At 40.5% G+C, this 12,438-nt stretch overlaps 2 protein-coding genes across 2 annotated transcripts in view; one reads left to right on the top strand and one right to left on the bottom strand.

The window, feature by feature from the left end:
- Positions 1-12,438, bottom strand: part of LOC128425379 (40S ribosomal protein S26) — a 178,121-nt gene that overhangs the window by 58,914 nt on the left and 106,769 nt on the right. The gene's annotated exons all lie outside the window — the stretch shown is intronic.
- On the top strand, positions 959-11,351 carry crbn (cereblon). The gene is made up of 11 exons (XM_053411892.1): positions 959-1,092; positions 1,371-1,483; positions 1,909-2,111; positions 2,451-2,600; positions 3,867-4,029; positions 4,833-4,895; positions 5,007-5,091; positions 5,249-5,364; positions 6,629-6,693; positions 8,163-8,294; positions 9,188-11,351. The coding sequence occupies exons 1-11, from the start codon at positions 1,020-1,022 to the stop codon at positions 9,375-9,377; spliced, it is 1,353 nt and encodes a 450-aa protein (XP_053267867.1). The 5' UTR covers positions 959-1,019; the 3' UTR covers positions 9,378-11,351.

Raw genomic sequence — 12,438 nt, 5'->3', positions numbered from 1 at the left:
AGAGAAACAACAATCTCATTCTTTGGAAGGTAGGAGAATTTGTGATCTTTCACAGGAACAACCGAAACCCAGTAACTCAGAATCTCAACTATCAGCCGCTGTGGTTCAGGTTCCATATCAGTAACTTCAGTCATTAACAAATCCAGAAAAGCAGGAAGAGGGACAGTGTTAAAGTTGCTGTAACTCCCACATCTTTGACAGCACAAGCTTGACCCTCCACACTGTGTTCAGCAGAGTCTCCTCTCTCACACTATATTAACTTTCCTTGAAATATAAGCAAACCCTGAGCCATTTACCAGGCTCAGTGCAGGTACAGTAATAGTGTCTGTCAGAAGGAGTTAACTTAAACTTGTACTGGACTTTTGAGATATTATATTATGATTGTATTCAGTTAACTTTTAGATAATGTTCGTTTAGTGAATCAATGTATATTTGGAAAGAAATACATATAAGCATCCACATTTTGGTAATAGCCCAACCTGTAATATAGTTGAACTTTTATCATGATTTTTAAGACACTCACATGCAATTATAGCTATGGTTATCAGTTCTGGAGTAACAAGTAAATTTCCTACTTCTGAAATGTGGTAAAAGTGTATTAATGTTTTACATAAAAGGAAAAGTACAAGCAAGACATATGGTACTTAATTAAATGTAATTCAGTACTTTACACTGTCGTGTTTTTCCCAGGAGTTTTTGACAGGTGGTTTATAACCTACATTTGAAATGCAGATGTGCAATGGATATGTGTATAAAATAACGTTTGACTCACTTATCTGCTTGTCTGCTGTACCTCAAATGTACTTCCTTAATCATATTTGATATAATTATAATTTTTTTTTTTCTAGCGTTAATCTCAGTACTGGCCTACTGGGACATATGTTTTGGTCGTGTCGATTTATTTGACTTGTCTTCTTTTGGCGCAGCGGATTCTCTCTAACCGAGACGGGGCGCTGTGGAACCGCAGCTCACCGAGGAGGCCTCAGAAGAAGAAGTGTCTGCATTGTAAACACAGGGATATGGCTGACGAGAGGGCTGGAGGCGAAGACAACATCAACGACAACATGGGAAACCAGCTACAACTCTTACCAGGTGACAGTTAAACTCACCGAAACTCCGCATATAGCTTCACCTGCAGAAAGTTGATCTGCTCCCCCGGCTAACGGCTAGCTAACATAGCATGAGTGCACAGCAGGCCACTGTACAGATATCTCATCCTGACTGAAACCACTGCTTTCGCTTTCCGTTCATTTAAGAGCACCACTTTGATTTGTTAAGCTGATGAAGCTGCCACTGTTGTGTTAGTTAGCAGACCCCTAGGAAGCTAACTAGCCTCTCTGACAGCATCTTTTGTCTTTGTGCTATAACAGACAACGATGAAGAGGAGGAGGAAGATGGCATGGAGACTCAGGACCGAGACAGTGAAGAGGCAGAGAAGCCCAACATCATCACCTTTGACCAAAGTCTTCCCACATCCCATTCTGTGAGTGATGCCAAAGTTGAAAGTGTCATGACGTTCTACATATTCAATACCACACATGTGCAACGTCTATGGTGGCCCTGAAGTGCAAAAGACAACAAATCACAAAGTACAACAGCAATAAGAAAACACAATAACAAATTAGAAAACACAACGGTAGATACAAAAACACACCACTAAATTAGGAAACACAACAACAAATAAGAACACAAAATGGCAAATAAGAACATGTTTTGTCAGCATCTTCCCTTCTCCCTTACCGTGATTTGTTCTTGTGTAATGACGTTGGGATTTGTACTTCAGGGCCACCAAGACCTTTCCAGTGTTTTTTAAAGCCTTCACAGAGCCGTGTTGTGATTCCTCCGCATCTGTTGTGGTCATCTTGTTGTCATGTTGTGTTGTGCTGACTCTGACCCCTGCCTGGACAGTATCTGGGTGCAGACATGGAGGAGTTTCACGGCCGCACAGTCCACGATGAGGACAGCTGTCAGACCATCCCTGTGCTGCCACACACGGCTGTGATGCTGGTTCCGGGACAGACGCTTCCTCTTCAGCTCTTCAGGCCACAGGAGGTCAGCATGATGAGGAGCGTCATCCAGAAAGACCGCACATTTGCTGTGCTCGCACACAGGTACATGTTTATGGAATTGCCTCTGCAGAACATTGATGTTGATGTCTGACTGTTTTCATCTGATGGATGGCACGTTTCTGTTATTATACATGTTAAACGGACGCACTACTGATATCCCACACACAAACCGTGTTTATGAGTCATGATGAGCATTCGGTGACACTTATTTAAAGTCCGAGAGCTGTCGTCAGGGGTCACTCTGCTTCAGCCCAGAAATGATCACATTTTAAACAAAAAACCTGGGAATCCTGGTAAATGGTTAAAAACCCCATCTGTCTAACTCCCTTCATACAGTGCAATGCTAATTTTAATAGCATTGTTTTATGTCTATTCCTGCAGTGATGCAAGTGACCTTGATCCAGAGTTTGGGACGACCGCTGAAATCTATGCATACCGGGAGGAACAGGAGTACGGCATTGAAACAGTCAAAGTGAAAGCTGTGGGGAGGCAGAGGTTCAAGGTCCATGAGATAAGAACTCAAGCAGATGGGTAAGTTGAATTGGCCCCATAAAACAGGACTCTTGTGAAATGTACACGTCACCGAATAGAGACAAACACTGTGCCTCAGTTCTCACAATAGTCATCAGGACTCAGAGTCATGCAGGTTTTCATACTAATTGTTTGTCAGGGAGTCAGCTGTTCTCTGGATTACAAACTACACTGTGTGTGTAATCAGCCATTATGTGGAGCTCCGTGTAACGACTGCACTTTCAGGTTCAGCATTACTCAAAAAACAGTGCTCCCCTGGTTCACCGCTAGAGGGTACACTAACTCCTCATATCGCCTTAAACAGTGAAGAAGGGATCAGCCAGTCTCAACCACTTGTATTTATTTATGCAGCTCTTATTCACATTCACATGTTATTCAGCATGCACTTTTGTGTTTTAAATCAGATTTATGATGAGTTTATGTTCATTATTTTGTAGATTTTTTTTGTTCTTTGAATAAATGTGTTGCAATTAAATGCCGCTCAGCAATAAATAGCTAATTTTGCAGCTTATTCAATTGTTGTAGTCATACTATAGATCATGCATGTGTACATCCTCCACTGGACAGGAAATTGTTTACATTTCCCTGTCCTCATTTCCTGTCCTCATTTCCCTCTTTATGTAGTTGTTATTATATAAACCACACAAATGGCTGGACATAATCCTGTTGACCTCTTCTTGTCCTGCAAGCCACGTTAATAAGTGTAGATTTCAAGATAACAATCGGTCAAATGCAAACTGCTCTTGTGGCGTCTGTGCAGTGATATTGACTATATTTATTCGATTTTTAATGGCAATTTCCCTGCCACACAGCATAAATATATATTATACCATGACACCTTGTCTTGAATGTAAAGGGCAATTCTACAGATGACTGTATATATTTAAGAAATGTATGTGGATAAAGACCCTTGAGAAGCAAATACACATTTTCGGTCTTTGAATTCTGAATTCAATTTAAACTTATTTCTTCGCCTTAGTTTGTCCTTTTTTTTTAAAGATTTACTGTTTGTTTCGGATGATGAGTTGAGGGAAAACTTCTTCCTGCTGAGAAAAAGTACACACCGCACCTTTTTATGATCACCTCACATTTACAAACATCCTGTCATACACCAGATATCTTCCAGCCAGCAACCAGTTGTTTAATCAATTACTCATCTTCTCACTTTCATCTGACTTCTCCTGTACTCTTTCACATTTCCCTCCCTCCCTCTCTGTTGTTCCATAGCCTCTTGTCATTGTCTCCTTCTGTTTTTTTCTCCTCCAGGATCAGACAAGCCAAAGTACAGATCCTTCCAGAGCGAATCCTTCCAGATCCCCTGTCTGCCGTGCAGCTCGGGCCCCTCACCAGGCTCCACATGCACCCTTCTTCCAAACCCACAACCCAGAGCTGCAAAAAGTCCCAGTGCTGGTGGACTAAATATCAACAGGTCAGACACACAAACACACAACAGGACTGTGCAGCAATTGTAAGAAACATGTTCTTTGCCACTTCTGAATCAAAAACGGAGAATCCTAACTGTCCAAGTATAAGGCTACGGGTAACAATCATCTATCGTATTTCTCTTCAAATATTTTTTTTCAATTAATAGTCCATCCCAAGTCTCAGAATCCATGTTGACATCTTCTAATGTCTTGTTTTGTTTGACCGTAATGTGTACTAAGGGAAATTAGAAAATCATCAAATGTTTTAGCATCTTAAACAATTGATTGATAGTCAGACTAGCTGCCAATTACTTTTTGGTCAATATAATAATCGTAAAATGTTGTTAATGCTGCAGCTTTTTCAAACAAAAACATATACACAAAGCTAAAGTGGTATCAAAGTGCAGAACTTCACAAAGTGCAACGATTTAAAAAACAGAAAAGCAGGAGTAATTTTCCAAAATTTGCCCAAAATATCTTCAAAAAGTACATTTACATCAAATATTTATATCTATACATATGTATTTGTATATAAGTAAGTTTGTTGCAATCAATTGATATCTTAAAGCATGACACAATGTTTTAGTGTTCTTTGTTCTTTTTGGCAACAGAAAAAGGTCACCTCCTTCTTCAGTTTAACTATGGCACGCATACATATGGTACTATGGTCTGTCCAAATACTTTGACCATGTCATGCATGTCAGTAATAGCGAGAAAGCAAGGCGAGGAAACAGAATGGATGTTGGGTCCTTCAGTAAGAATCAGATCAAATTGACTTGACTAATGATTCCACTGTTGTTCATCACAGAGGAAGTTTCACTGTGCCAGTCTGACGCCGTGGCCGCCCTGGGTCTATGCACTCTATGACTCTGTGAGTAAATCAGCCCTGTGTGCACGCCCGGGAATTTCCTCAGTACATAAACAGCACGCGGCTGCAAATGTAAACCACGTTGATTTGTGGCTCTTGTGTTCCACCTCACAGGAGTCACTCATGAACAGAGTGAAGAAACACCTCCACGAATGGGACGAGAATCTGAAGGATGATTCCCTCCCTACGAACGCCGTAGGTCAGCCTCTGTTCTGTTTATTACGGATGGATCACAGATGGATCACAGACGTATACACACACAGACGTCCACCCACATGCCCGCCTCTTTGTTTCTGTTCTTTGTGCTTTCTTTTCTTTCATCCCTCCTTCTCTCACTCCTACCTGGTTTCTGTCAGACTTCTCCTACAGAGTGGCGGCCTGTCTGCCCATAGACGATGCTCTGCGACTCCAGCTGCTGAAGATAGGCAGTGCCATCCAGAGACTCCGCTGTGAACTGGACATCATGGACCGGGTAAGGAAAACGTCCCAGGTGACCCCCCATCCCTGCTCCAACACACCAAACTTTGAGTCTCGTTTATACCCTGCAGCCTCATCCATCGTTTCCCTCATGGTTTGATTTGTGCTGTAAGAGTCTGTGTTGTTTGGAGTGTATCTGTTTCTGCCTCTGATGTTCTTTGGTTTATTTAACCATGAGTGACAGGAGGGGACGAGTGTGTTGACACTCAGTTGACCTTCACAACCAAAAGAGTGTCTACATTCTTAAGTTCAAGATAAGCAAACCGAGTTTGATTAATTCCTATAACAATACATTTTAAAAGATAAATAGTTCGTGCACATATACATCAGCGTCATTATCAACATCTAATTCCTCAGCAGTCAGATCCTACAGTAAAGTCTACACTGTGCACAGTGACTATATCCATGTGTTGTCTGAAATTCCAATGTGACGGTGAGTTGGATCCAGATTAAAGAAGCTGTTCCTACTTTATCTTGCCTTCCTCTCCTCTCCGCTAACATCCACATTTCAATATAAACAGTACAATGCAGTCTGGCCTCTGTCGTCCTGGTTTCACTCAGTCCTGTGTGTCAGGGCAGTTACAGGTTCTTTTCAGCCACAGTCGACATGGGACTGCTCTTTCACTCCATCACACAACAATAACCTTTGTTAACCTTTCCTCTTGTTCCGTCATTAGATCAAAACCTTCCCTCTTTAGTTGGGCATGTTTGTTAAAACAAGGGTGAGAGGTGTCATGTGGTCTTCATCATGAAAGAAAAGGTTAAAGCAGGTTTTACTCCAGGCATAAATAATATTGCATTATAGATTAACAATAACCGACAGGTACTTGAAACACAGATATCACAAAGGTATGTACCTGAAGTGGAATCAGATTTTTTTGCAAGCGATCATTAACATTTATCGATCAAAGAAATTATTTTACATTGGACTCTCAGTATGATTTAACTTTGGATTCTATAATGACAGAAATGACAAATATTTCCCTGTGAAGATGGCCAGTCTCACTGTAGCCTAATCACAGACGTTAAGAGAGTGAGACACAAGCTCTAAACACTAAGTACCATGGTTGCATTACCAGGAGCTGTAAAGCTGTCGCTGGATGTGTGTCTGCCCATCGTCTGCTCTGCTCCTTGGTCACACTGAAGATCTGATCTCATGTCGCCCAGCTAACTGTCTGATTGGTTACTAGGATCCTCAGTGAGAAAAATTTGACATATTTATATCCTGTAAACACTTACCTTTATTCTCTCCTCCTCAGTGCACGTCCCTGTGCTGTAAGCAGTGCCAGGACACAGAGATCACCACCAAAAACGAGATCTTCAGGTGAGGAACATCGTTTTTTTTTTTTTTGCTTCAAGGCTCCTACGTCAGTATTGTGACATGCTGTAGGTTAATTCCTCACAGCAGTGTTAATAAAAGCTTCAAGAGACTTGACATTTTGTTGGAAATAAGTAAATAATCATTGGTGATATTACACTTGACGGTGTCCCAACTTCTTCCATCTGGCAGGTGACCAAAACAGAGAGCTAAAAAGCCAGTACTGCATATTTGGTCCAATAATCAGCTCTGACAGCCCTCTCACATCAAACAGGAAGTCATTTAATTCGGTAATAACGTCAAAAATATAACATGATGCAACATTTTATACTCCTACATTCACAAAGGTCTTTCCCTGAAGTATTGGCAATCAAGGAGTTGTACATCTTTACTTTATTATATTTTGCTCAAAGACAGAAACCTTAACTTTTCAGTGCATTTTACCGGTTAGTATTTATATTAATAGAAAAAACCTGAGCTGTTTCTGTAGTTCACAGTTTTGTCTGAGGTCATCCAGATAATCTCAGTGAGTGATTCTGTGTTGAATATGGTTTCTTAGGAAGATATTAGAGTGTTTCTTTTTCTTTTAAAGCACACTCCCACGACTTATATATATGGTTAAATGAATTTTCCATTAGGGACCCACAATTCTACTGGACTAGAGTTGGACTCTTGGAGAAAATGACGCAAACTAAAGTTTCTGCTGCTGTCTGTGCAAGGATCCAGCGATTATATTTGAAACCTTCTTTAACATGACATAGCATAGGTGGAGGTATGTGCTCTCTAAGCGCTCTTCAAGTTTGAAATTGGTTTTCTCCTTCTAGCTAAATGTCTTGTCCTCCAGTGACCAAGTCTCTACTTAGAGAATGTTCTGTGTCTGTATCGAAGCTCGTTCCAGCCAGACAAGTAATGTGCAGCAACACAGAACCAAAACAAAGACACTAAGACTCTCTGTAGAGCAGAAGAATCTGTGAATGTGACGGTTTTATGTGGATTCATCAGTGACACACGCTACATTACATTGTTAATTTTACAATATTGATTATAGCTTATATACAGTATACTGTAAACTATCCCAGACTGTATAACATCAAAGGTTTTCTGTACTTTCCATTGCAATACGGAAACTACACAATACTTATTCTGACATTAGTGGTCATGACTGAAATTTAACAACAGTTTACAGTTTTTCAACATACACATTTAATGCACATATTCACCTTGACACTGTATGTTGCATCTTAAAAAACCCTGTTTACTTGTTTTATTGTCTATGTATTGAATGGTTGGTTTACAGTGGATGCAGATATAAAATTCAGATTTTGGCATTTCCTACTGAGTTTGATACCTTTTTTTTATGAAGTCTCCGTTCTGTCTCATTGGATCGTTCTGATATTTCCTTTTTGGCTGAGCTGTTTAATCAAATGGTAACTGCTGCTGCTGACATCCTCCACCTGCCGCTCCTCTCTCTGCAGCTTGTCTCTGTACGGCCCCATGGCAGCGTACGTCAACCCTCACGGTTACGTCCATGAAACCCTGACTGTCTACAAAGCCAACAACCTCAACCTGGTTGGCAGGCCATCCACACTGCACAGCTGGTTTCCAGGGTAACTCTGCCGTACTAATGCCATTAAGCTCTCTTCCCCCACCCAGACTTGTGAATAATACAACACATAACACACTAAATTGAATGACTCAGACCTGTCACTGGGATTTTCAGTGCTTTTGTAAATGTGTCCTTTTAAATGAGACATGAGTGAGACCTCACTCTACCTCTGACACATTGCATTGAAGGTCCAGCTTTAATCCATTCTGATGTTGCCCACTGCCTGAAATTCAAAGTCTTTGGCATTACTGTGTTTTATCATGAACAATAATGTCTTTTATTTTTGATGGAACATCTGTTCCTTTTTGTTTGTGGTCCAGGGTTATTGTCAAACTTATCAATTAAGACTTTTGATCTAATAAAATGAAATCTAGTTTTAGTTCCTAATAGTGCAGTTGCACATGTCTGAAGATTATTATCCTCTCATGTGTGGAAATAAATTGATATACATTTCAAGAGAACCTGACAAGATACTGATCAGTGGAATATTTGGTTTATGATAGAGAATTAAATTGATCTGTGTTACGCCCTCTGGTGGCTCGGAGTAGGACATAACATAAGGGCAACAGGCTTGGGAAAGTGAGGGTGCAGTCAAACAAAAGCCAGGACCCGATATGAAGCAAAGAAAGTATTTATTTACAGAGCGCAATACAGGGATCAACAAGGACGGTCAGTGGCACCAAAGAAAAGAAAATAAATACATGTTTTCATATTTATTGTAAAGGTTTCTCTGAGCCCACTTTACATGTGAGTTTGTGATTCCTGCATGAGATGAAAAGTTCTCGAGACTTGTGAGTCACATACAGACGGGGATTTCTGGAATCATTACACTGATTTCTGGAAGCATTTCTGTAGACGACTGTGACATATGTTGCCCTGTTCTTCTGCCGTCAGGTACGCCTGGACTATCGCTCAGTGCCGGACCTGCGGCTCGCACATGGGCTGGAAGTTCAATGCCACCAAGAAGAACTTGTCTCCACCTCGATTCTGGGGTCTGACCCGCTCTGCACTGCTTCCCCGCATCCCCCAGGTGGAGGGCGAGGAGGAGGAGGGGAGGGGCAAGTCCCGCCTCTTCACTCTGTGACGTCAGTCAAGGAAACCCGCCCCCTCATCAAGTCTGAATCTTCAGCCACTCTCTATAGCTGCAATTACCATTAGTAATCAATGCATCACTCCTGTCACCCCTGGCAGCAAATCCATCATATTAGTGTAAAGGTTTGTCGGCCAGGATGGAGGCGATGATTGGTCTTAAAGGTTCTTAAATGAGAAGGCAGTGGTGAGACGACACTATGCGCTGTGATAAAGTGAGAAGTAAATGAAAAGTAACAGATCGAACAGACTGATTCTGTACGCTGTGACATCCCAGCATGCAGCTCCACTTTTAGCCATTCTCTTGGTGTTTACAACACATACAAACACAAAGGCTATGCTTAATGTTTCATTTCCCCTCCAATCTCTATAATGGAGGGTGTGACTGTCTGTAGTTGAGATCATCATCAACAGGTAAGCTGCGTTAGACAACCTCAGCTATCAGTAAATCCACTTAGCAGTCCGATGGCTTTGCGGTTTCTCCGATGTGTTTTTTGTCATTTCAGCTGCTGTTGGTCGGTGGACGAAACTGTTTGAATGAAAGTGGCCTCATGTCAGTGTAGATCGAACACGATAGGAGAATATTTTGAATATCGGAATTATATTGGATGTATTTTTGTATGCAAGAAAATGGAAACAGATTTAACGTCCATCATTATTCATGTGTGGAGAGTTTTATTTATTGTCACGCCAGTTTTGTGTAATAAACAAAAACACTGAGGGGAAAATGATGATAGTGTGTAGCATACTTGATATAATTGGTGTGTTTTTTTATATTCAAGGTAATTTACGTGTCAGATGATGCAAGTCTGGAGTCAACGCGTCACCTTGTTCGCACAAGTGAAAATTTAAGACGTCTCCCGGCAGACTGATTTCTTTTTGTAAAGGTCAGAGCTAATGAAGACAGAGTGAGACAAGGCTTCTTTATGTAGTTTGTTCATTTTGTGTGGCAGATTAGAAAGCTGTGCCTACGCTCCAGCTCAGTGTCTTCTGACAAATGTGATAAAGCAGCGAAACGCAAGCGTGAGTCAAAGCTTAAAAATGGCAAATTGATGATGAGACTTTTGATTTAATTTAATGTTTTGTCAGGTTTGTCTTTGGTTCATAGTCTCACAGGATTCAGGATCTTACTTTGGATAATATCGTAAGGCGCTGGCTCACGTTTGTATACGTGGAAATGTAAATAAGACGCAATTATAGTTTTTGCTGGGTAGTATAACTGCTGTTCTACTGTTTGTAGAAAACTGACTCTTATTTCCCAAATCTCACATGATGGACTTAACTGTTGTTGTCAGTAAGCAGAGGACTTGAACTCAATGAGAAAACAATGCGAATTTGAAGGTGTTGGACTGTCTAATGAAATGTTTTGGGATTTCCCCCAAAGCAGCAGTTTGACATTTTGGTCTCTTAAAGAGAATTAGATGAGACGATCGGTACCACTTATATATTTAGGATGAATATAAAAACTTAAGTGGCTCCTTGCTGTAAAGTTATCATCTAACTTTCTCTGTCAAAGCAAATAGGTTTTTGTGAAAAAATGTCAAGCTGCAATTTAAAGGAAAACAAATGAGAATTTATTGGTTTTGTTGAATCTTTTTTGTTGATCCTTATATTCTTGTGGTAGTACCTCACAAATCTGGAAACGTGAGCTTCTTAAGAAAATACTTCAATTAAAAAGAATTGCGAAATCTTGTCCAAACATTTACTTCATATCACCACATCAATAAGAAGAGTTTTCACCAAAAGAGTGATTCATAAAATCTTGTGTAACATCTCTATTGGTCAAATTCTCTTGTCATATCACTGGTTCTGTGTTTGCCAGGCTGTCGGACTTTCATTCATCCCAACAAGGAAATGCTTCACTGAAGAAATCAATCAGTGGCGTGGTTCCAAAGAAAGCCTCTGCTTGTTTTTCCATTACACCGCCTGTACCACAGAATGAAATAAACATCAAGTTATTATCCTGTGACCCTGTTCTCATTCTCATGTGTTTGTCACCAGAGATGTTGTGTACACGGATCAGATACAACATTAAAACATGTGACTGGTCAGAAGCCGGTTTTGGTTACCGGCACGACAATGTAAGGACATTTTGGCCGGTCTTTGGTTTGAAGGCTAAGATTACATTCACCATAAAGGTTGGGGTATTTTGTTATGATGGTTAAGGTTATGCTAAGGGAATATAGGGGAATATCGTATGTCAACTTGAAGGGTGCTCAGAAAGGACATATCTCCACCGAGGCTGACAGGCCACCATATTGCATGCATTGATAAAGTCCATTTATCTAGGGTTAACGCCTCCAAAACTAAACCAACAGCCTCCTTATGAAACTATTAAATTCACAAGATCTAGATTTTTATTTGGATCTCATAAATATGAGTCCCATAAAAATGCCAGATTTTTTATTTATCTAGATCTATGAAATATTCTTTGAGAAACCTATCAAAATGTAAATGTCTTGCAAAAGAATGTGAAAAGAAATCCTAATTCTGCGCCTTTGTCCAGATGAGTTCTTTGATATAACAAAGTGCTGCTAATAGATGCACTGTATGAATGTGTGTGTGGATGGGTGAATGTAAAGCTGTACTGTAAAGAGCTTTGAGTGACCATGAAGACTAGAAAAGCGCTATATAAATACAAAACCATTTACCATTTAGTAGCCCGTGTTCCATCTTCTACCAAGTTTCATGGACATCTAATAACCTGATTGGTTGAGGTAAAGAGGGTCCTCACAAAGACTGAAGAAAAGTGGATGTGTGTGATAATGAATTTATATTTGACAAGCAGGTAAAAGGTTCTATGATGACTAATTCCACGTGTGTATCTTGTATATGTGGGCTTTCTTGTGTCTGCATATGTTTGAATTGTAATCATCTCTCGTGCACATACACAAGGATGGAGGATCTTTGTATGTAGGCACAGCGAGGGTCTAATGAGCCTCTGAGAGCTGGGGAGGAGACACGCTGCCCACTGTGCCTCACTAATGACTCGGGCGTGAGGATCCTTACAACAAAAACATTTCTTGTAATAGTTGTGGCTCATGAACGCATTCATG

This window comes from Pleuronectes platessa, chromosome 2 (genome assembly GCF_947347685.1).
Source record: "Pleuronectes platessa chromosome 2, fPlePla1.1, whole genome shotgun sequence".
Taxonomy (NCBI): Eukaryota; Metazoa; Chordata; class Actinopteri; order Pleuronectiformes; family Pleuronectidae; genus Pleuronectes; species Pleuronectes platessa.
This window is presented reverse-complemented; position numbering and strand designations above follow the sequence as displayed.

Excerpts from the sequence above, each read along its gene's own strand:
- crbn (XM_053411892.1), top strand. The coding sequence starts at position 1,020 with ATGGCTGACGAGAGGGCTGGAGGCGAAGACAACATCAACGACAACATG. Across the intron at positions 1,484-1,908 it reads GTCTTCCCACATCCCATTCT|TATCTGGGTGCAGACATGGA; the intron begins GTGAGTGATGCC and ends CTGCCTGGACAG. Across the intron at positions 5,365-6,628 it reads AACTGGACATCATGGACCGG|TGCACGTCCCTGTGCTGTAA; the intron begins GTAAGGAAAACG and ends TCTCCTCCTCAG.